General features: G+C 46.0%; 1 protein-coding gene across 2 annotated transcripts in view; it reads right to left on the bottom strand.

Moving 5' to 3' along the window:
- The window catches only part of GPC3 (glypican 3), a 3,708,166-nt gene that overhangs the window by 3,333,455 nt on the left and 350,128 nt on the right, over window positions 1–24,583 (bottom strand). For both annotated transcript variants that reach the window (XR_011274182.1, XM_069612831.1), the window contains exon 2: window positions 18,250–18,411. Coding sequence is in view for 1 of the 2 variants with exons in the window: in XM_069612831.1 (XP_069468932.1) it covers window positions 18,250–18,411 (162 nt within the window). In the remaining variant the exon portion in view is untranslated. The remainder of the gene's footprint in view (window positions 1–18,249; window positions 18,412–24,583) is intronic.

The raw sequence follows: 24,583 nt of genomic DNA, 5'->3' as shown, positions 1-24,583 counted from the left end.
GAATGGTGGTCGTGGAGACAACCAACAGATTCAGTGTGCAGATTAAGCTGGGAGATGGCTAGATGTTTCAAGAGTTTGCCCAGGAAAGGAGGGATATGATATGATATGATATATGATATGATATGATATGATATGATATGATATGATATATGATATGATATTTATTTATAGCGTGCCTATACACAAGTATGTCAAGGGACGACAAGGCAAGGGGGGGACACAGGAGGACAAGACAATGATCTTACTAGGCCAAGTGACATTGAGAACACACAAGTACAGGGGAGAGGGAAGGGGAAAAGGGTGGCAGTGCAAGGTGAGTTGAGTGCAGACAGCAACGGTTAGATAAGTGCAAATAGGCCGGCTGTAGGGTTGCTGATACAGCCCCAGTGCAGGGGTGCCAGAGGCAGTGCAGGTGTGCAAGTGGGAGGGCAGGGGCCTGGGCCCGTGATTTTGAGGGTACCCAGGTAGACCAGTGCAGTATCAGACAGGAGATCAGCAGGGGAGTGGAAGATGGAAGGCAGAAGCAAAGAGGAAGGTCCTGATCTGCATTCAGAACCGGAGATGGTTCTGCTCAAGTTTCAGAGAGGGAGGGAGGCTGTTCCAGCGGGAGGGCCGGCAGAAGAGAGAGATCTGCCACCAGATCGCTGCTTAAAAAAACACCTGACTCTGAGGGAGTTAGAGGTGGAGGAGCGAAGAGCTGGAGATATATTGGTCCCTGGCCCCAGAAGGCCTTGTGGACAATGCAAAGGGTCTTGAATTTGATCCTTGCAGCCTCTGGGAGCAAATGGAGAGATTTCAGTGCTGGAGAGATACAAAGGGCTTAAGGCCAAGGACAAGTCTCGCAGTCCTGTTCTGGATGAGTTGCAAAGGACGGAGAGCAGAGGTGTGTAGATTTAAAAAGAGGCTGTTGCAGTAGTCAAGCCTATAGAGAGCTTCTGGGGGAAGGAGAGGAAAGAGTGATGGAGATCGGGTGATAGCTGGATAGGTAGGATCGGCAGAGGGATTGTTTAGAAGGGGTGCACGAGGGAACGCTTAAGGGAGGAGGGCATCCACCATCATATTAAATGTGCACTCCTAGTACTTTACTAGAGTGTGGATTTATTAGTGCACATAAAAGGCAAAATGACTGGCAAAGGTGAAACACTGGAGTGGGCACACACTTGGTTACTTTTACATTTGTGTGTCTTTGCTCTTCTACTTATTCAGTTTCCTCTATTAAGAACAGAAGAAGTCCTGCCTTTGCCTTGTGCAGCTGTCTGCAGTACAGAAATGTCTCACACCAGGGGGGCGCTGTTGCGTGCAACTAAGATGGCCGCCTGATCGGAGTGCTCCGATCCCACAAACATCCTTCATACAAATAAATCCTTTTTGGAGCTGCGGAGAGAAGAAACTATTACACCGTCCGTTTCCCGTACTCCTACTGCACATTGTGTGCAGATCCTGCTCGAAACCGTGGAGGCGTGGGGGAGTTCGCAGACCGCTTCGAACTAAAGGCTTCTCCAGTGGACCGCGGCCCGCCCAGGGCTCCGGAAGAATCCTACGCCAGACCGAGGCCGCGCGGGGAGGAGTGCTGGACGCCACGGCGCAGCCCCGCAACACAGGCCTGGGATCAAACCGTGTGGGCAGACATCCTGACCTGGTATGGACACGCGGGGGTCTGTGGCTCTGGCCCGCCTCCCGGATAACGACTGGGTCGGCGCACCATCTTTTCACAGAAGGCCACGGCCGACTCATGCACTGGGCCTTTCGCCGAGCGAACCCTCGCCCGACGTTGCGAGTGCAGGTGGGCGAGGAAGAGCCGTGCGGACCCAGAGAAAATGGCTGTGTCACGGAGTAAAGTTTTATAAAATCCTTTCTACACTGGCTGCCACCCAGAGACAGTGCTTATCCTGTGCGGATGGCTGGCCTGACCCGAGTCATCGACCCTTGCTCCGTGCGGGTGACCCATGGGCCGCAACGAGAAAAAAGGCATGGGCGTGAAAAAGACTGGCCCAATGGACTCCTATGCCAGCTCTCAACCCCAGGGGACGCCGGCCGCCATAAACATGGGGGATGACAATCCTGCTGCGATTGAACAGGGCAACAGAGAAGACTGCCTAATGACCATGGTGCAGAATGGCTTCCTTGCAGTGAACCTAAAGCTGGACGATATTGTTTCAACTATCAGCTCCCTTAAGGCAAGAGTGGACAATATCCGTATTGTTGGCATTCCGGAATCCTTCTGTAAGGTTCCGATGGAGCGACAAGTTGAGGCCATTTTGAAAACTCTTCTGGACACGGAATCCTTCTCTAGCCACTTTCTTGTTGAGCGGGCCCATCGCACCCTAGCGCCGACACCCAAACCTGGGGCGCCACCGCGCACGATAATTGCACGCCTCCTGAACTATAGGGACAGGGACGCGATCCTAAAACTTTCAAGGGAAAAAGGCTCCCTACAGTATGAAGAAAGCAGAGTCCACATTTATCCGGATTTTTCGACCAGCGTCCAAATGCAACGCAGATCCTACGAACAGGCCAAAAATCTCCTGAGATTGAGACATGTCCCGTACGCCCTCATCTTCCCGGCGAAACTACGGATTCAACATGGCGGCAGATAGCATTTCTTTGAGACCCCGGCGGAGGCCATAATGTACATTGAGGTGTCCATCCCATCCCTCCCAGAGAACATCCACGAGATCGGAACGGGCCACCACGACCGGGAGACGAACTCCCGGATTCAGCCGATTGACATGGACTTAAGGAAACATACTTAGCGGTACCGTAATTAGCACCTTCCCCATTGCCATTATGCCCTATGGGGCAAAAATGGGAATGGGGAAGGGCAATGGAGGAAGGGCGAATTACCACCCCGCCAACCTTGGAATAGGGTGTTAATTCCCCTTTCCTCCAAGGCGGTGCCGGTAATTTACCGACATGGACCAAGGTGCTAATAGCACCTTGGTCCACCGCCATCCGGGTAATGAGGCCCAATGACTTCATGGAGCTGTAAAAACCATACTGGTGTAATAAAAATGTCCCAACCAGGTCTGCCTTCAGCCACTATATTTATAAGCACCATGGGTATCCTTCACTGAGATCCTGTTAAAAACAAGAATTGGCAAAGCTAATAGTTTAGGCATGTATGCAGGTATAAGATAGGCATTTGCCAGGCACTGCTATTAAATGACCAGGAACCCACACCATTTTGCAGCTGATGCCATCACTAGTCAGTTAATACCACTAAAGCAGTTCCTGGCAAGTGCCTTTCCCATGCCTACGCAAAAGCCAAAGCTGTTGGAATTGCCAATGCGTGTTAGTTTTGTGTTGAGTTTGGAAATGCGATGGGTCTTCAGAGCAGACTCTCCCATTTTCTGTCACCTTTGTATTCTCGTCAGAGTGGTAGTTGACAACACATATCTTCTGTCCTCGTTACCTCAAAGAAGATGTTAAGGAAACCAAGCGTATAGGGAAACTAGTGGAATATTCTGTCCATCTTTGTGAAAGAGTGGCTACAAAATGTGTCTACTGAAGCTCAGTGTTAATACTTTGAAAAAGGAAAGTTTACATCTTAGTGCTTGTAAAGGGCCTTATTACAGAACGGGTGGTATGAATACCATCGATGATTAATGTCAATTATTGCAGGCTCCAGTAGAAGCCACGTTACAAACGGTGAAAACAGTGAGTCCGTAAAGCCAACTCCTCCCAGTTTTCTAGCGGAGGTAAATACCACAAGGACAAAGCCAGCAAAATTATATCACTCTCAATAATACCCATCACGAAAGAAAATAAAGCAAGGCTACAAAAAGTATAATCTATTAATAGTTGCTGCTTTATGGTAAATGTGTCTTAAATGAGCAATACGCACATCTGATGATGGAGGAGTGGGTTGTGCCTTTTGGGTCACATGCTAGGCTCAGAAATTGAAATATATGACTGGCTGTATTTTTATCACCAGCAGTACTTACCCACAGCAGTATTTGCCTACCTGCTTTAAAAAGTGTTCCACAGGCATAGTTATTTTTTTAAACACTGGTGGAAATTACCCTGAGTGGGGTTTACCCACGGTGGTGATGTCATACCACTGGCGGTAATGTGCAAATGCAATACCGCTGGTGGAATTGCCTAGCAAAGCAGTAACTTCGGTGAAGTGGTAATATACCACTGGTGGTCTTTTAAGTGGAATAAGAACCTATATGCTTAATGGATAGATGCCATTTGGAGAACTGCCACCTATTATTTGTTATGTACAAGCATTTAGGTGTATTACTTCAAAAACCACTTGTGTACGGTTAACCGGATGCTACAAATTCCATTCACAGCTCAGAGGCAGTATCCACCGCCCCACCAGGACCCCCGTACATGAGTATTAATAGCAATCTAATGTCTAAAGATGTTGTCCTCTACTTTTTGCTTCAATGTAGATATGCATATCATCTTCGTGAAGTACTTTGAGGCCTCAGCACTGCATCTATACAATGCTATTGCACTGCATGATCCAGATGGCATGAAACAGCACACTGATGGCGCTGGGGAGAAGATATCAGGCCTCGTTATAAGTTCGGCGGTGAGGGAAAATTGGCAGTAAAGGTGGTGGTAATTCCCTTTACTGCCACTTTTCCTGCACCACCAAACTATATGTTTTCCGGTGGGGATTGACTGATTTACCTCCAGCCAAGAGTTGACGTAAATCGGGCCCCCACTGGTGAAAACAGCCAGTATTACTGGCACTATGGGACTCCATGGAATGGGGAATGACCACCGTTGCCGGCACCTGTAATATCCTAGTAATACTGGTATCTGGCCAGAATTACTGGTGGGATACCGGCAAACCACGATTTTTGCCACGATTTTAAGACATGGAACCGGTTTGGGGACACCAATCACAAAAGTTCAGCCCAGTACTCATAAGGTTCTCACCTGGAGCAAGCTTTGCCCTATTAATATATCTGGAAAAAGCAGGGGCTGCACAGAGAAATAAACGCAACCTCACGCTGCACGGAGCTTGGTTGCTGGCCTGTGCAGCGGTGACCTTGTGTTAACGACACTACCCTCCCTACAGGTGAGAAGGATGGGCAGTCCACAGGAGTCGAAGAGGTAAGAAGTCCAAAGGTGCACTGAGCGCACAAAACAATAAGAGCACATAAGGAAAAGTATGGCCAAAAGCAAAGGCAGCAGGACGGTGAATGGTGGCACGGGAGAATGCCCACTGGATAAATGCCCACTGGATAAATATGGTGCGCCAGCCAGAAAAAAGGTGCAGGACAGGACAAGACGTATGAAGTAAGCGTCCCGCTTGCGAACGCATACGCGAACTTGGGGGTGACAGCAGAGCTTATTCCCAGTGGAGAGGGTAGGGGGTGGGCAGGGGCGAAAAGGTACATCACTCTTCCTGACCGCAAGATCCCAAAAGACACACACCGGGAGTTTTTATTTGGTTTCTATGTTTTGCTTTGCAAATAATAAAGCCTACGACCTATTTTTGTATTCCACAAAATGACAGTTGCAGGGGTTTCATGTTAGTCTGCTAGGTATAGTTCCAAACGCATTATATACTCAGCTTACGGGTTCCATGTCTTGCAAATGGCAAATGGCAGCTGAGTTAAGACAGTATATTCCTGGCCTCCTGCCGCCGTCCTTCACCTGCCTAATGTTCCCTCTCGTCCCTCACCAGCCCAAAAAGAAAATAAATATACCTGATGTCCAACCACTCCCATCCACTAGCCTTTTGGTAACCCAACTCTGTTTCCATACTGCCACCTTCCGGCAGCTCCCGCCCGTCCCCTTTACAGTATGGACACTCATTACCTGCCCCCTTGCCATGATCCCTCATCCCCCCCTAGTACCAGGGTCAGACTGGGGCATAACATTGTCTCAGGCACCAATGAAAAAGTGGCCTACAGTTGCAAATGGGAATTCATTCCTTTTGTGATGCTGTTTGCATAGTACCCAAGGGGGAGGCTTTTGATACAATGTGATGAAAATTGTCAAATCTAAAAAACACTGGTCAAATCTATTAGCCGCATAGTGAAGTAACTCATCAAACTTGCCCACATTGGCCAAAAAAGAGCCCCACTTTGACCCACAAAACTGGCCCACACAAGCATTTTGCGTTTTTGGTTCGGTCATGGGCCTATTGCCTTACCAGTCCGAGCCTGCCTAGTACGCTCCATACGAGAGTGGGAGCAGCAACGAGTTTGTCAGAGCTGCGAATCCCATGCTGAGAGAGGCAGAGCAGCCCTGGTAGGTGCGGGAGCCACAAAGGGATGTGCTTTCACCAAAATGCCAGGGGTAAGGGAAGTAACATCACACTACCCTTGACCTCTGATGACATCACAGGAAGTGATGTCATTTGACCCCACCCTGAAGTGATCTTGCGGGAAGCGATGGAACACGCCCTTTCACCCCTTGACTAAACAGGGAGTGGCATCACATAGCATTGGTCCTGAGTACACTACGAAAAAATGGTTACAATATCACTATAATGTGATATACATTTCATACAAGAATGGATAGCCATGTGTATCGATCAGTGTGTATAGAGCCATAATATCAAATTACTGTGAATGCAAACAGACGTCCATGACCAAATGAAAATTATGTGTTATTATATAGCACTTACAATTAAGCGCTTTATATAGAAAAAATATGCATACAATATCACCCAACCTGTGATGGTACCCATTTATCGACCTCAGAAGGATGAAAGGCTGAGTTGAGGCGTTTAAGAACAGACTAAATCAGTGACTCACTCCCTGAAGTGTGCCTGAAATAAACCTATAATGAGTATAGCAATTATTGTATAGAATTCCAGGAAGACACATTATTTGGTATTCCTATTCTTTCTAATTTAGGGTCACTGCTGAAAGTGTTAGACTTGTGGAACCCCGGTTCATTTTTTTTTTAAAAAGGCCTGAACAAGAAAACTAGCCACTCCAGAAGCAAAGAGCCACATGGCACTGGCCACAGCCCAGGAGCTTGCATTAAAAACATTTATTTTTCAAAGACACTTTTTTTTTACATCTTAGCAAATGTCACTTGTGGCTGGCCAATCTACAGCAGCACTATTGTAAGTTTGAATTGTTGATGTTTTACTGAACTATGGCACCACACACGTCTTGCTTGGTACTTTTTAATCGGGAAACGTCTTTACTTCTTGTTTCCCTTGAATTAGGAACTTTTTTTTTGGTGGTGGTTGCAGCTGTACCTTCTGTTTAGCAAGCATTTCATTCTCTCATCCTAGTTGTGTTGCTGGACGATTATAGAGCGGTGGAGTAGGGGCAGTTATGTCCTACTGGAATGCAACTCGAAGGCTTACATCTCCTTCTTTCTTGACTTTAGTATATGCAGTGCATGCTAGCCAATGTTTCCACTGTTCTGTGCTGAGCGCGCCAACACCCGCCCCCCCGTGCGCGTTTCACCAAGTTGGCTACTACATGCAAATTTGCGGTCATATGACTGCCAGTGATGTCACTTTCTGTATTTGCCCCCCCCCCCCTGGGAAATTCATAAATCGGCTCCCCTGGCTGATGGTATATTAAATAAATAAATAAATACAATAATCCCTTTAAAAAAGCACGTACTGTTGCGCCAATTCGGTATGAAATTCCGGAGTGTATTTCCACACCTGGACAAGTACATCATGGTACACAACCAGTGTGCACGCGTGCATGCATGCTAAAGTCACACATTCCTCTGTACCTGTTTAAAAGAAGTGCAGGGAATGTGCAGTACAAAAGGGGTTCATTCAACCTCCAGTCCATTTAGCCCCTCTCAGATCAGCACAGAAGTGGTAGAGCTCACATGTATTTCAACCTCTTTGTCAACATAACAGGCCCTCTTAGTCCCATCGCTGCAAATTGCTCATGCACCACCAATGCGGCAGCACGTGTTGAGAACTTAGGGAAAAACTAGTTTCATTTTCACGTACCTGAGCATAACACGCGTATTGGGGTCGTCACGCGCATCACTTACATTATGACAGAGAAGAGGCCACAGGAAACGTGCAAGCGACCTTTGTGAATTCTGTAACCTGGGCCTCTTTTGTGAATTGGGCCCAGAGATGGTATGAATGATGAGACGGCCTATGACATGGGGGACATATCCTTGCCAAGTCAAAACATTTGCTTCAGTTGCCTTCTGGGTGCTTCCATCACTTTCCAACCCAGACTCCAACACAACTGGCATATCTTCAGTGCCAGGGTAAGTGGAAGAGAGCAAAGACGCTGCACTCTTCTCCTGTCACCGGGAAATGTTCTTTTCCAGCCCTGCCCTTTTCCCCATTCCTGTTACCATTAACTGTGTAAGCTGCAGGGAGGCTCCAAGGTCTGTGGTGGCCAAAAACAGATGAAACCAATATGAATGGAATGCCTGAACTCAAGGTTACATCCTTGCTTTGTGGGTGTGCCTGGGAAGTAGTCTGTACAACCTGAAGCTGGCTACCCCCATTGTTTCTCTGATGCTCATTTCTGATCCCCATAAATGTGGGGGGGATCTCCTGATGTTATCTTACAGAGGTTTCAGAAACATAAGACAATGCGAGGAAGTCATGCCGAAACCTGGAGACCTTCCAGTATCCTACTATAAGGATAGATCTCCTCACTACCTGTAGAAACAGAACTATCAGGGTAGTGTAAAGAAGGTGCTCAGAGAATGCGGCGAGAGCATGAGAACAGAGATACAATGACAGCCAACAGGGCCAGAAACTCTAAGCAAGACCGACTGCGTGAATTACACCACCCGCCCATGGTGGCCGTATTCCGAGGGGTACATCTTTGATGGACTTTACCTAAATCCCTCTGTCACTGGACCTGGGCCTGCAACGGACCAGAATTTACTGCTACCTACTCTAGCTAGTGAACTACTTTCTGTGGCTCCAACCACCTTTTGGCCCCAAAGAACCACCTGCAGTAGTTCATATGAATGCCACAAAAGGCTGCGGACCTGCAGAACGTGATCATTGAGGTCCATAAACCTAACCATACCAGAGAGATCTAAAGTTAAGGAACAGCCAAAGATCCCCAGATGCAAGACCCCTGAGTAGAAGTGATTGGCAGTTCTTTCAAAGGAACGCAGAGGACCCACCATGAGGTACCATTCAAATGGATGGCTACATATGTCCCTGAATTCTGCACAAGAGGCAAAAGACCTGCACCATGCAGTTGCAAGGCATCAGATCTCCATAGCCAGCTCAGCACCAGTACAATCTCTTGCTCAGCTAATTAGCAAATGCCTGGCTACTAACCCGATGGTCAATGTTGTACTACATCATGGTCCAGCACAGAGTGCCCCAGTGCACTCCCACTCTCTACGAAAACCATCCATCGAGGACGCCCACTTCCAAATGGACGGATGTTCTACTTCTGTCTGTGACCCCACTGTTGACTTGAACCCCAACATTTAGAGCAGAATGAACAGTTCCACCTAAATGATTTCTCTCTGTTAAGAATCGCCTTACTGTAAATAACGGTGTTTGCTTACTTTCTAGGGTTATACAGCATTGAAACTATTCCACTGCGTGGAACTTTTATTTATTCAGAATGGTAAGTTAGCAACTTTGTGTTGTCCGCCACAATCCCCTCCTGAGCGCATGGATTTGACTGTGAACCAGCCAGTTGCTAAGCAGAGGGAATCTGGAGAGCATTGCCTGGTGGCATTCATGCCCCCAGTCATCCCCAAAATATAGGCTTCAGGGAAAAGTCTGTAACCCCTGTCTTCTGCATGCTTGCCATGTATGCTTATTTACATGTGACCGTGGGCATGAAACCCCACATTGTTTAATAAGGACATTAATTTCTAAGGGTGTATCCTAAATGCTGGAACGCCATCCCTGACAAGTGGAGAATTGGACATGTTCACCTTTGCTTCAGCAACATGTTCTAGCTATCTTCTAAGTAGGCATCCGTGGGCAAATTGATCATATGAACCACAGCACCAATCACGTATGCGGCCGGGGTCATAACATTACTGGATGCAAGTGATGATCGAATGGCGTATGTGAGATGGCGGGAGATTTGAATTCAGATTTCATTTCACGTCGCAATGACTTGAGAGAAAACAATCGGGTGAACATATGGTTTGGTTTCCTTTTGATAGTAGGTCTGTAGAGCAGGTAGACGGTGCCATTAGAAGTCTAATACAGAAAGGAGTGACATTTTGTGCTTGCTACTAGTGGGTAGTTGAGACAGACTAGGATGTGGGAGGCACCTGCAGAGGAGAGTGATCCACCACTTACTCTCTGCCTGGAGAAGCATCTGACCCTCAGAGAGTTGGAGGTAGCTGAGCGAAGGGCTCTAGAAGGAAGGTATTTTGGAAGAGAGAGTTGTATGTTGTGCAGGCCCAGGCCCCAGAAAACCTTGTGGATGATGCAGAGGGTCTTGCAGAATAGACATAGAAGAGGTACAAGCACAACAGTTCAGTTTAATTTTGAGTGTTTTTTTCAGGCTCTACTTTGGGCTCTTTTTGAATCAATAGTCTTGGGAAAGCTAAGAATCCACAAACATGTTGTTGAAGCTTTGACAATTAATACATATTTATCATGCACTTGATTTGGAAAATCTATGAAGCATTTCTAATTCCAGTGGATTTGGTTCAATATCATCCATTGCATTAGACGGACAATGGCACGCTGCTTCCCGAAGATTTGAAGACGTTTTTCAAAGGTTTGTAGTTGCTGTTGAGTTTTAAGCACCTCTGAGCCTGCCTTTCCTTTTCTCAGCAAAGAAGTGACAAGAGTCATGGAAGAGGGCCAAAGGCATCAAGCCACTAAAAGCGGCCGACCATATGTTTGCACAATGTTTCCTCCATAAAGCAATTGGAAGATGGTCTATGCCTATTTATCATAACTATGACTATATATTATATTAAAATTGGTTAAAAAAAACACTGTTTCACTTCTTACAGAATACATTGTAATTCTCTGATGAATATATTCTGTAATAAATGTGATTAAAGATTTATATAAGTTTATCTGCAGTGTGCTATCTTTGATAGTTTCCACAGCAGTGGTGATCTGCATCGCTGAATTAAGGTTGTAAGTGTGCACTTGCTCACAAAGCACTGTGGGGAGACAGCCATCAAAATCAATGTTGACATGTGGCTCCAGGGACATCATTTAGGGGTCGCCAGGGGTCACAACTGTGACCCCTGAGGTCTCCCTTGCTACCCCTGTAGTCTCCCTTGCTACCCCTAAAAAAATAATTTTCGGGTAACCAGATAGAGTTAGGGATGTAGCTTAATCTTACACCTTTCAGTGGACACATCAGATGTGCTGCTGAAGTATAATGCAATCCTGACTGAAGTATAATGCAATCCTGGCTGAAGTATAATGGAATCAAGTGTGGTTTCAGACTTGGGGGGGGGGGGGGGGAGTGTTAACTGCTTTTAACACTGTAGTTTACCAGAAATTCTGGTAAAGTAGTGTACAATGTTAAAAAGCAGTTACCCAGACTCACCCTGCACCCAGGTGATGTTTGGGACTGATGGAAGCACTCACGTCTAAATGTTGTAACCATGGTTGTCTCCATGTTTTAAAAACTCCCACTTTCCGGGTTTTCAACGTTCATTTGAAACACCCCTTATTAAAAAAATGAAGGAGTCAGTAAAAAAGCCAATGCTGAAAAGCCTATTTCACACAAGTAGTAAGACCCAAAGGGTAAGAGCGACTGTATAGCAGACCATGCCAATGTAGGATACTCCAGGATTACCTTCAGTCAAAATCCAGCCACTGCATTGTTCCTAAATTCAGATTGCAGAGTAGTGTCCGACTGAACCTCAATCAGCTCTTCCTGGGCATCAAATGGATGATGCACCACCTCCTCTGCCAGAAAAGTCTGCATCACCCAGTCATTAATGCCAGCATTTACTTCAGGGAAGTATTCATCAAATCTGGACCTTAATGTTGCTAGGTGGCTTGCCCAGCTCCAACTCTTCTTTTGCAAAGGTCTAGCTTCCTCTTGAAGGCAAATACTTTTTTATTCATTCTTTCCTCTGTGTTCCCATGTCCACAGGAATGCCCCCAAAGGTGGGATTGGGAGTTTCTGGGGTGGTGAGTTCCAGTGGTTTTAGTTTCCTTTATAAAATACACAAATCACATAGTATGTCAACCAGACAATGTATCATTGTGTACAGCTTAAAAGGGGGCAACCTGACCCAAAGCAGCACACTAGGAGATTTATTTTGGAACAATCAACACTGTAAACACACCTCTAGTTTAGATTGTAAAGAGTGCTTGTGCTGCAATTACAAACACCCAGTTAATAAAGTCCAGACTTAAAACACTTGATCAGCATTCAGTGAGTAAAATAACCTTATAAAAATAAAATGCAGCTTTGCATAAAATTACAGAGAATTTTGGGATTATCGGGCACTGGCAAGTGGGCTCTGCTGTTGCTGTGAGAAGTGAGACTTCCAATGGCGACAGATTTAAGGTTAATAGCTGCCGTTTATCACAAGATGGCAGGCCAGCATAGATCTTAACCACTGAATGCCCACTGAACAGCTATAAACCCTTCTATGTCAGCAAGAGGCTGATGTAGAGGAACCAGTGTTAGAAAGCAATGAGGTAATTATACTGTACCATATCCCGTGGGAGGTGATGCCCCCCCAAGACTCAGTGAAGGCCCCTCGTGTCAAAAGGTTGAAAAGTCCTGCCGTCTCAGTCCCCACAGTCCTAACTTCTCCCCCACTTAGAGTGGAAGCAGTCTGCAGCACACAGCTTTTAATGCAAATCGCACATTTTAAGCATCAGGACAAAAAACAGAGAACTGAATACATTGCTGAGGTAAATGAGTTCTGACTGGCAACACTGGTAATACTGTATAGAGCCACATTATCGCACCGCCCAACTGTAAGTTTGAGGGCAAAGGTGGAGGAAAATCCTCCAGCATGATGCTGGAGGTATTTCCTCCACCATACCGCCCAAAATAGAATAATTTGGGATATTACCACCAGCAAAATTACTACCAGCAGTAATACCGCTGAAATCCACCATGGAGTCCTATGGACTCCAATTAATGGGGACTAACACTGCCTACCATCACTTGTAATCCGGCAGTAATACCGCCAGACCAAGTGGCAGTAATGGTAGTACAGTTTGGTGGTATCTCGGCAGATTTACAGGCCACACAGAGACATCGCCTCTCTCCATGTTGTCTTTTATTGTAAAGTGGATTACCAGGTGTCAGACCTGTAAAATACCCCTGTCTCCTCAGGTGACTCAGACCCCCACCATTCCATCCTACATAAACTTGATGCCCCCAGGCTGTTCTTCTAGTCTACTTTTATTCTACCCATGTAGATCCAGGAACGTCATACTCCTGTTACTTTCATGGATTATTTGACTTCCTGTTCCTTAAAGCCAGGGGTCTTAAACATGTGGCTCTCCAGATGTTTTGGACTACGACTCCTATGATCCATCACCATTGACTATGCTGGCTGGGGCTGATGAGCATTGTAGTCCAACACATCTGCAGAGCTAAAGGTTGCAGAACCCGGCGTCCAAGCAGAGGCCTGGAACTCCATACTGCCACAAGCACCTTATCATTTGACTCTGGCTCTGAAATAGAGACTTTATGCCGGCCCTTTACTCACAAACACTGGTTGTTAATATTATACCTTGGAGCTGCACGCGTTAATAGGACTAGTGCAAGAAACAGACATTCAGGACGGGCGGTAAAAAGACTTCTGTGGGTCATATGCGGCCTATGAGTTCACAGGGTTTGGTTGACCAGGGAATAGCACACGAGGCATGGAGTTGGGACAGGATGGCAGGTTAGCTGCTGGCAACCTTTCAGGTGGCAACCGTAAGCCCATGAAGAGGGAGCGGAGATGTGCAGTGCTTCTTTGCCCCACTGATTCTCTGATTTGTCAGAGCTACATTTTCAAAGCCTCTCTCTGAATGGAGCATGAGTGCATTCATCTCTCAGTTGACTCACACAGTTATTGTTCTGTCTGCGTCTTTCATTTTTTATAAAACAGCACCCAAGGTTGGTGGCTCTCAGGGGGTAGAGAGCCTGGGATGCTCCAAGGACAATGAACTGGCAGCCAGGGGGTTTTAGCAATGCGCTACTTTTGTAAACAAAATGAACCCCCAAAAAATCTTTTTTTTGTGACTGCACCAGTAAATCATCAAGAATCGATGACTGGGAGAGAGGCTGCAGGAGAGCGATTCCCCCTTATTTGTATGGTACAGTCGCACAGATAGGAGAAAGAGGTTGCTTGGCTCTCGACTTACATCTACCTGTTCAGTAGCACACCTGGGAGTGGGTAGTTGAACTGGCTTTGGGGTCCCCGTTTCTCTGTGATAGCATACTCTTGAAGGCATACTTTTTTAATGAACATTTAATTGCAACTGCATGTGTATACCAAGTGCTTCATTTGTAAAACAGTAGGTGCCTGTGCCCAAATATGTTCTAGCACTTCTGTGACACCTGGGCAGTTCCACACCACTGCTGCCACCCAGGGTCGGACTGGGACAAGAAATAGGCCCGGTCACCCAAAAGAAAGTGGGCCACCCCTCGCCTCAAAAAAGTGGCCCACCCCTCGCCTCACGACACTTGACCTCTGATGATATCACCGAAAGTGATGTAATTTGACCCCACACCAAAGTGACATCCCGGGAAGCGATGAAACACAACCTTTCACCCCTTGACAAAATAGGAAGTGGCATCAAATAGCATTGTTCCTAAGTAAACTACATTACGAAAAATATGGTTATGATTTCACTAAGGTGATATACATTTCATACAACAATGGATCACCAAACATATCATTAATATCTGTGTGTATAGATCCATATTGTCAAATTACTGTGACTCCAAGCAGACGTCCGAGGCCACATGATAATATGGTATTATATAGCTCTTACCCTTAAGCTCTTTTTTATAGAACAAATATGCATACAATATCACCCAACCTGTGTTGGTACTCATATCGACCCAAGAAGGATGAAATGCTTTTGAAGAATAAAAACTGAAAAAATAAATTTGAAAAAAATGAATTTTTCCCAAAAAATGTTTTCAAACCGGCCCAAGCATGGCCTGAAACTGGCCCTTACTCCCCAGGCTCGATTTCAGCCTGTCCAGGGGCCAATCCGACCCTGCTGCCACCACCCATAGTGTGACAGAGGCCGGGCCTTTGTGGGGCCTCAGGCTTCATTAGGAGCCTATTCATGAAGACAAAAAAAAAGCACACACCTTCTTTTGCCGTGATGACCATCGCTTTTTCTTTTGTCTTCATAAATAGGCTCCTAATGGAGCCTGAGACCTCACAAAGGCCCGGCCCCTGTCGCACTAAGCATGTGTGGCGGGGGCCGTGGGTAGGGCTGCTGCTTGTTAATGAAGCAACAGCCCGACCCTTTGGTCATTGTTGTGGCCTTAAAGGACGACAGGACGCTGTAAGGGGTTCCAGCTGTCTTTATTGTAAGACAAACGGGTGGACCTTAAACTGCCTTAACTCGGGACAAACATTTACTCACAGTTTGGTTCAGTTCAGCTTCATGGCTTCCCAGTTAACTCACTGTGGGAAGGGTGTGCACAATGATGGCACGCTGCAAGCTTCTAGGGCCCCCAGCTGTGACTGGAGGCTGCTCAAAACCTCCTGTTATTGCCTCCTTATCAGGAGCAGCGCTGTGGCATGACCTGCTTGGTCTGCCGCTGCATCAACACTGGCGGGAATGTTTTCCCACGGAGCGTGGGCTTGCAAGATCACGTTATGCCGAGATCTCGCGAGAACACGCTCCCGCGATCACGTGATGTCCCCACAGTCATTTAACTTCTTTTTTTTTCTTGCGACAGAGAGAAGTGATGCAGCATCGATGGAAAGGGCCATCGATGCTGCATCACTTCTCTCCGGCCGGGAGGGGGGGCTCAGCCCCGACTTGATTTTGGCGGGGGGGCTCGGGCCCCAGAGCCCCCCCCGTACTCGGCGCCCCTGCCATCAGCCACACAGGCTTTGTATATATAAACATACAACACAAACTTATGCACATAATATTAATTACAGCATTTTCCATATTTTTTCACAATTAGTTTGATACAAAAGGGATTACATTTGATCACAACAAGAGGTTACAACTTTCAATAAATAGTACTAAACGCTTAAGATAATAAAACCTCTTAAAAATACTTCAATTCAGATTATAGAACATATTGTCAGACTAAAATGTTAATGATTTCCACCATCTTCCAATAAAATAAAACCAAATATTATGTCAGGTTAGTATCACAACCATGTAAAAACATAGCCCAAATGGGCGTTAAATCTTCCAAGTTGACATTATTATTGTAAGCTTTCAAGTAACTGGCTCGCAAGCTCCCCAGGCATTCACACCATAATAGTACATTCTCGATAGTTTCCAATTCATGAGTTCCACGTAGCCTACATTGTCGATCACAGCCTGCTATACCTAAGTGGGATTATTCTAAGGTGCGCACCAGAGATCCACACATTCCTTTCGCGTTTTTAAGTGTCTGTAACTTCTTTAGGCATGCGCTAGTACAGTGGCGCACTTCTGGGGAATTGTGCTCGCTGTTTTGTCACTATTCTCACTATTCTGATGAAACTTTCAGCAGCAGAAAGTACATTTCCTGGAAATTAGCTGCCTGCATCCGATATTGTACCCCACCCATCTTCCCCGCTTACTTTGCAAATGTATGTATTCCCAATTGATCAGGGGTGTTGCTAGGCCTGGAAAAGATCCGGAGCTATGCTAGTTTTGTGACTGTCGGAACTGGGGGCTAGCTAGTCTTTTTGGTTGTAACCCCTGAGCTTCTATCCGCAGCTTCAACCAAAAAACCCAGCGCAATTGCCCCCTCAGCCCACCCCCCTAGCAATGCCTCTGCCCAATTCACAGTTTCACCCTCAACACACAGCTCTTTCTAACTAGGATTTCATTTATGTTGACACACTCCTTTTTCTTAAAGGTAGCCAGCATTGAATTCCTTTGTAAATGTAACTCTGTCCTTCGCCGCCCAGCCCCACCCGCCCCGAGCGCTCAAAAATGAAATGTCTGTTTTTTCTATGCAAACAAAGTTCTAGTTTACAGTTACAAGTATTGCACATTTTTTCCCAAGGATGAACTCTTTCCAAGCCAGCCCTATAATGGCATGCCCTTGTGTAATATAATGATCTCTCGTTTCATGATATACTTTCGCTGGCCTCCAAATATAAGCCACTGACCTTTAAGAAATAGAACCCTCTATTACACGAATGATTCTTTGTAACTTTGCTGACATTCCTCACCTCTCTGGTATAAAGCCATCTTCATTGTTTCACTTCAATGTTTGTACTTGTTTTGTCAATGTGTTTTTAGAGCTGTTCATGCAACTCAGCGTGGACTTGAAGTTTCACATATCCAGTCTTGGGCACCGCCTCGGTCAACACACAGGCTGGTTCCATCCTCTCCCCAAAAGAGAATCTTCCACACACTGACCATATCTGATCAGCGAACAACCCCCAGTAGCACAAATCAATTTTCTCCAAGAATATGAAATTATGAAATTCATTTGTGACAAATACCAGCAATATTGTAACAAAAACAAAGTGACTTCCAGAAAAAATGATTTGTCAACTGCATTTTCGCCGTCTCTGTTTCACCACCTGGCCAAACAGACTCACCGAACAACCTCTCGTTTACGCCACCATTGTAAAATGCCCCGTTGCCTCCTAGCTGGGTTCACACTTTTTAAATAACACATACCCAATTTCCATTCATTAAAACGGAATCTGAAAGATTTTTCCCAATTTACAGAACAACGAAATTGCAAATGTGACCAGGCCCACAAATTAAAATTGAAAATGACCACCTCTTCTGAACACCTCTCTGTCCAGTGTACACAGCTTACATCTTATGATTTCACTGTTTCCTAGAATTCAGCTATATCTCTATTATCAATGTTTTCCTTTTGTGATCAATTTTAATTATTTGAAATTTTGCTTTCATTTTTTCCTTTTACAATCAATTTTAAAATATTTGAACTTTAGCTTTTATTTTTGCGTCTTGACAACCATAAGGTCACATTTGGTTTCAGATATGCTTCCACCAGTTCTTGACTTCATAGCATCACAGTATGGTAGACACCAAAGGCTTGCCAAAAAAGAGCAATGGTGGGTGTTGAGGATAGTGTTCGTAAAGGTGATCGCTGAAGCTCCTGATTGCAAATGAATGAAATAACCCCCTCCTCAACATAAACATGTTCCACAACAGTTGACAGGATAGACAGAGGTTTTTAAGGCCCATGGCCCAACAGGTCTTTTAACGCTTTCAGCGCCTACCTTGAAAAGCAGCTGCATTCTGAATGATGAGGAACTTGAGTTCGGAGCTCGCGGACTGCAGCAGTCGTTCCATGTTCAGACGAGCAGTAATTTGATATTTTTCTTCCATTTTCTTTGAGCAGCATGTTGGTCCTTTAGGGACGCAGACTTGCAAATCCGATCCTGCAAATAGCAAATAAAATCTATGAAGCAGGTCTTGCATGCACAGATGGTCTGTTTTAGAGAGAATTTCCCCCTGTGGTCATGAGCACTATTTAACAAAATAGCTGGTCCATTTGGTAGGCACGATTTTGAAGCATTACGGTGAAGGTCATCGATCGCACCACAATTCAGCAAGGTTTGCATATGGATAGGAAGCAGGGATGGGTGGGTGAGGACAGAAGCCCCATCTTTTTAAGATTGAATCTGTTGCGGTGGTTGGAGGCGGCAAGGGGGTTTCCACACATGCTTACAACACATAACCGGGACAGCACATGGGAGTTCGCACAGACCCATTAACCGCATGCAAGTTCAGTGAACGGTGCAAACCAAACGCAAGCTGCTAACACAACATCACAAATCTCACTTTCCTAGTCCCACCTACACCCCACTAAAAACCCCCTTTTCCCCACACTCTCCTTTTCAGATCCGTCAGAGCGCCTGGAGACCACTTGGGTGGTGACGGTGCGTGGTACAAATACCTTTAACATTAACATGCATTCCAACATTATCCTTTCCCTTTGGGAGACACCAGTCCAGTCATGGTTGAAACGTTGCATTCTGGGACATGTAGTCCTGGATTTCCCCATCATAAATTCAAGTCCCAGAATGCAAAGTTGAAGCCAATACTGGACTAGTTAGCCCTGAATGGAACAGGAGAGTGCTGGCATGTGTGCACCTACAGTAGGCTAAACGGTGCCATGAGCAACGTGATTTGAATGTCTTTGAAAACCCAATCACAAAATGTGTTAAAGAATGCAAAGGGAATATGAGACAGATGGCATGTTTATTTCAGAGGTTTTGTGGACTTACAATTGGAAGAGCAAACCTTTGCGTAGAAAAACACATGAACAATGCATTACAAATGCCACTTTCACAATAGACAAAGGAGAGGATATGAGCTGGAGAGGCTGAGAGAGGAGCTGAGATGAGACAATAGATGAAGAGAGAGGACGACAGGCGAAGAGAGCCCAAAGAGGAGACAACAGTGGAGAACATAGAAAAGGAGATGTGAGAGGGCAGGATAGAGGAGCAGCGAGAAAGAGAAAGAGAGGAGTGGAAGGAGGGGCAGAGGAGAGAGATGGAAAGGGAGGGGAGGGGGATAAGAGAGAGGAAAGCAGAAGATAGTAAGTCTGCCTTTGCTGTACAGAATCATCCCAGTGGCCTGAGCCCTTGTCTTCTACGGACAGACATCATGGCTACCCAATACCAGCTTAATGGCAGTGGGCCTCATTACACGGTAGGTGGTAGGGGATTACCGGTAAGGGCACCGGTGCCGGTAATCCCCTATCGCCAGACTACGAGGTTCCTCAGCGGGTCCCGTCCTTAACGTGTGGTCTGCCCAGCCGTTATGGACGGTTCCCGCTGAGGGACCTCAGAGCTATTAACGGTACTGCAAATTGCAGTACCGTTATTAGCTCCTTCCCCATTCCCATTGAGCCCTATAGGGGCTCAAATGGGAATGGGGAATGGTTCGCGATATGGGGATTTACCGGTCCAGCAAAGGTCGGAATAGACCGGTAAGTCCCTATTCCGGGAACCCGGACTCCGAAGGCGGTAGGGGGTAGCCATGGCACTAATAGCACCATGGCTACCGCCTACCGTGTAATGAGGCCCAATGTGCGTTAAACCCAAGTTGAACTTCTAGGAAGTGACACTAATTATATTTAACATTTATTAAACTATGTGTGAGTGCTGAGTCCTTTCTGGCATAGCGCTGGTGATTCACCCAATGTAATTTCCCATAGACACATCATTGCATGCACAGCCCTTTAAGGAACCTGTAACCAGTGAGAACAGTAACTGTGGAACAACCAACCGTTTAAGTTCTTGCCTATCTGCCTGCCATAAATAATGTACAGGCGACTGGACTGCACCCATCAATAGGATCACGCAGGGAGAAAGACAACCTTTTTCATGACCCAAAAAACGAGCTATAAGGCTGTCTTCCCATAAGCAGCACACGCACAGTAACAACTAGCCATTTAAACTAAAGTGTATTTAGAAATCCCACGCAAGTATAATATGTGGAATATTCAATAAGCGATATACATGTTCTTTCTTTTGCAGAGGGTGTGAATCAGCAACAAATATTGAGGCATACTCGATGGGCATCGGCCATAAGTAAAGGTCTTGCCATCACAAGCCTGAAGAACCACTGGCACCGAAGCCAAGGTCAGTAAAGATTGTGTATGAGCGGTGCCACACTGGAGCATATACACAACTTCATGTGAAAGCGATTGAGTCCCCAAATATACTTACTGGATGTTGTCTTCTTCCACTAAACAGAAGATTCCACCTTTTCCTAACTAAAGAAAGCTAGTCTTGGTTACAATACCATATATAATAACACTTTGGGCCTGATTCACAGAAGTGTTTTATAATGGCGCAATCCCATTAGAAAATGCTCTGTGAATCATCGGCCCCTTTATCTCTCAGGCCAGAGATAATTAGTTTTATCCTTGTTATTGTTTTTCCTCTCCTTAGAAAAACAGGGTCTACTTGATTTACCTACACACTGAGAGAAATTGCATGTCCTGATGAAGGCCCTCACTTATTCTGTTCAAGAACACCTTAGGACAAATGGCTCCCTGGTTTCCAGCCCGGAGATTCCCCGGGCTGGAAACCACACATGATATAGCACTGGCACGACACTGTGAAACCTTGGGGTACCTCGCACTAACAGACTTCTATCCCGATGTGCAGTTCATAACTCCACAGACTTGGAGAACGGGCCATTCAGGGTCGGCATTGGAGCATCTGCAAATCTACAGGCTCCGTGCAGCCTTCCGGACTGCATGGGTGTGTTTCCCTGACGAACCCCCGGACTCCCCAGGGATTGCATACATTGCTAACTCGGGTGGCTTCCGCGGGGTGGTCTCCTCCCTATATAGGCTGTTGCTGTTTGGTGCCCCGGCTCGGCCCTCCAGGGCCCGCGACAAATGGGCAAACGAGCTGGGCGCAGAGCTCTCAGACCAAGTATGGGGGAAAATGTGTTCACATACTCCCTCAACTTTCGCTACCACGCCATAATATGCAAACTGCTGAATAGGCTGTACTATACCCCGCTCAGGATTGCTAGGTTTTCTCAAACCACCCCACAGTCCTGCCCTCGCTGTGGAGCAGAGGGCGCTGATCACTTACATATGTTCTGGGAATGTCCGATACTGGTGGAGTTCTGGGGTAAGATCCTGGAGACACTATCTGAAATATGTGACGCTGTTATTGACCCAAAACCGATGGGAGTTCTGTTTGGGATGTGGCAGGCTGAGGGGGCCAGACACATGACCAAGTTTTTGAATGTAGCCTGTATAGTGGCCAAGAAGTGCGTCCTTCAGAACTGGAAGAACCCCTCTCCTCCCACTGTCCAGAAATGGCTAAATGTACTCACATGCTCTCATAATTGTGAAGAGGAGTACCTCAATATGATCCCAGCCCAGTCTCGCCCTACAAACATTTGGACTGCTTTTAGCAGCTATCTACACAGTCTTGATGAGAGCTCCTCTGAGAGTGGTGCCTCCCAGGCCTCTTGTAGGCATGCTGACGCCCTATAATGCATCGTGGTGTATTTTTCCCTACCTAAGGTTAAATTATTGTACTTTGTTTTCACACTTCTGTATTTGTTTATGTATGTACTGTACTCACTGGTCGCTCTGATGTGTGCGTTTGCTATATGCCTCGTGCCAATAAAAATAAAAGTTTAAAAAAAAAAAAGAACACCTTAGGACGGACAGATCTTAAAAATGGTGCGGCAGCGGAAACACAATGGCCCTCATTACGACCAAGGCGTTGGACCAAGGTGCTAATAGCACCATGGTCCATGCCGGTAACTTACCGACTACGCCATAGCGGAATGAGGAATTACCGCCCATTCCGAGGTTGGCGGGGCGGTAATTCCCATTGCCGCCATGGCCCTTCCCCATTCCCATTTTTTCCCCATAGGGCTCAATGGGACTGGGGAAGGCGCTAATTACGGCACCGTAAATTACGGTGCCGTAATTAGCTCCTAGGTCCCTTTGCGGGTTGGTTTTTTAACACCTGCTAAAAGCAGGCGTTAAAGTGCCACCCGCAAAGGGACCTCATAATCAGGCGTTAAGGCTTTAACGGCGCCGCCACATTTTACGGCGCCGTTAACCCCTTAACGCCTGGGTTGTAATGAGGGCCAATGTGTCGACCTTCTGTTTGACTACATATTATCCGCCTGCTTTCAGGATTCAACTCCTGAGTCACAACGCATCACGCTACTGTACTGTGAAATACACCACCCTTTATTGGCATATCGTAAAGGTCCCCTTAATAAGACAACCCTACGTTTTTTTAAACATACTACATTTGAATAGATGTTCAGTACAATAGGTTGTGAAATGTATGACTTTTATGTTATTTTGAAAAGGTTTATGTTATGTTTAAAACTGCACTTTCACACATGTTGATGTACTAGCCCCTCAGTGTAAACACTATTTTGTCACCAAGAACATTGTAGCAATTTTATTGTACGGTGTGTACTCCATAGTGAACAGTTATCGCTGAGTATTTTTGTTTTCCATTTCCAACTTCCAGTGTTATGCAAACTCTTTTTCAAACTTCCTGCTGACCCTTTTGCACCTTCCTTCATCCCTAACTGCCTATCTGCCATCCAGGACGGGTGCACTTCCAAAGATCACTGGCTCAATGCCAGCAACATGGATATCTTTCCCATTGGGACCCTTGCCCCCTGGCCTACCTCCATGGGCTCACCCCCTTTTCCTTCGTCTGAAGCCAGAAACCTTCTAGTCATCTTCGACTCCTCTCTTTCCTTCCTCCCTCACACCCACGACATTGCCAAGAATTCCCACTTTCAGCTCTTTCTTCTCAAAGGAATTCTATCTTTTCTCACCCCAGAAGCTCAATGTAACCCGAGCCCTGGTTCTCTCTAGGCTTGACTATTGCAATAGCTCCTCCTGAATCTACCTTCTTCCAATCTGCAACCCCTCCAGCTAGTCCAGAATAGGGCAGCAAGACTTATCCATGTCCTTAAACCCAGGGACCGCATCTCTCCTGCCCTAAAACGTCTTCACTGGCTCCCGGTTGCTTCACTGATTACATTCAAATCCCTCTGTATCATCCACAAGGCTGTCTGGGGCCGAGGACCACACTATCTGCAACTCTCTCTTACTAAATATTCTCCCTCTAGACTTCTTTCTCTAGCACAAACTCTTTGTGTGTAAATGTTTCACTAAACAGAGGGCAGGAGGTTCATCGCTTTCCTCAGCTGGCTCCCTTCTATGTAACAGCCTCCCCCTCACTCTGTGTCTTGAGCAGGATTTTCTTAAATTACAGAAGCCCCTCAAGACTTTCCTCTTTACCTCCTCCTTCCCCCTTCTCTCCTCTGCTAATTTCACAGTTGCTTTGAATAGTGTCCAGGTCCCTTATGCATCCTCGGGCCCTAACTTCCCACACCAAGTCCCCCTCAGCTACTGTCTATCCTCAGCACTTGACTCAGCACACCCTCCCTCATGGAGGCTTGCACTTACCATAGCTTGCACTTCATCTGTTGCTCACCCACGAGCACGGGCTCCCCAGCACTTACCCCCACTGCCCCTTCCCTTCCGCACTTGCACGTTCTGAATACTCACAAGGTGTGGTAGGTTCATCTTTTTTTCCCTGGCTGCACTGTATTTAATATCTCTATGTATTTAGTGAGTCTCATTCCCATGCCCCTCCCTGATGCCCTGTGGGTGCTTTGAAACAGTATTTACTTCCTGTATAAGCGCCTAACAATAAATAAATAAACCAATGTCGTTGATGTATATTTTATAAAAAGAAACAAAGTGGAGTAATACATTTAGTTTTTAAACAGAATCTCTGATATGCGAGCAGATATTGATTAAAACCTGTTTGCAGAAGATGCACCTCTCATTAGTAAATGTGCATAAGGGAGAGGTAGACTGTTTTAATGTTTCTATATTTCTTATTACATATTGAATCCAGTGGAGTGGAACCATCGTCTAGAAGCAGAAACAGTCAACGGGATAAGGATCTCTGCATGGTGTCTGGGATTTGAATCTACTAGGCAAATTGCCAGTGTCTACTGCATGGGTCTTTAATACAAAGCTTGCTGCAAGCACGGAAATCACACACCGTCACAAAGTTAGTT

Source organism: Ambystoma mexicanum, chromosome 5p (genome assembly GCF_040938575.1).
Source record: "Ambystoma mexicanum isolate Mex_15411 chromosome 5p, UKY_AmexF1_1, whole genome shotgun sequence".
NCBI classification, from domain to species: Eukaryota; Metazoa; Chordata; class Amphibia; order Caudata; family Ambystomatidae; genus Ambystoma; species Ambystoma mexicanum.
This window is presented reverse-complemented; position numbering and strand designations above follow the sequence as displayed.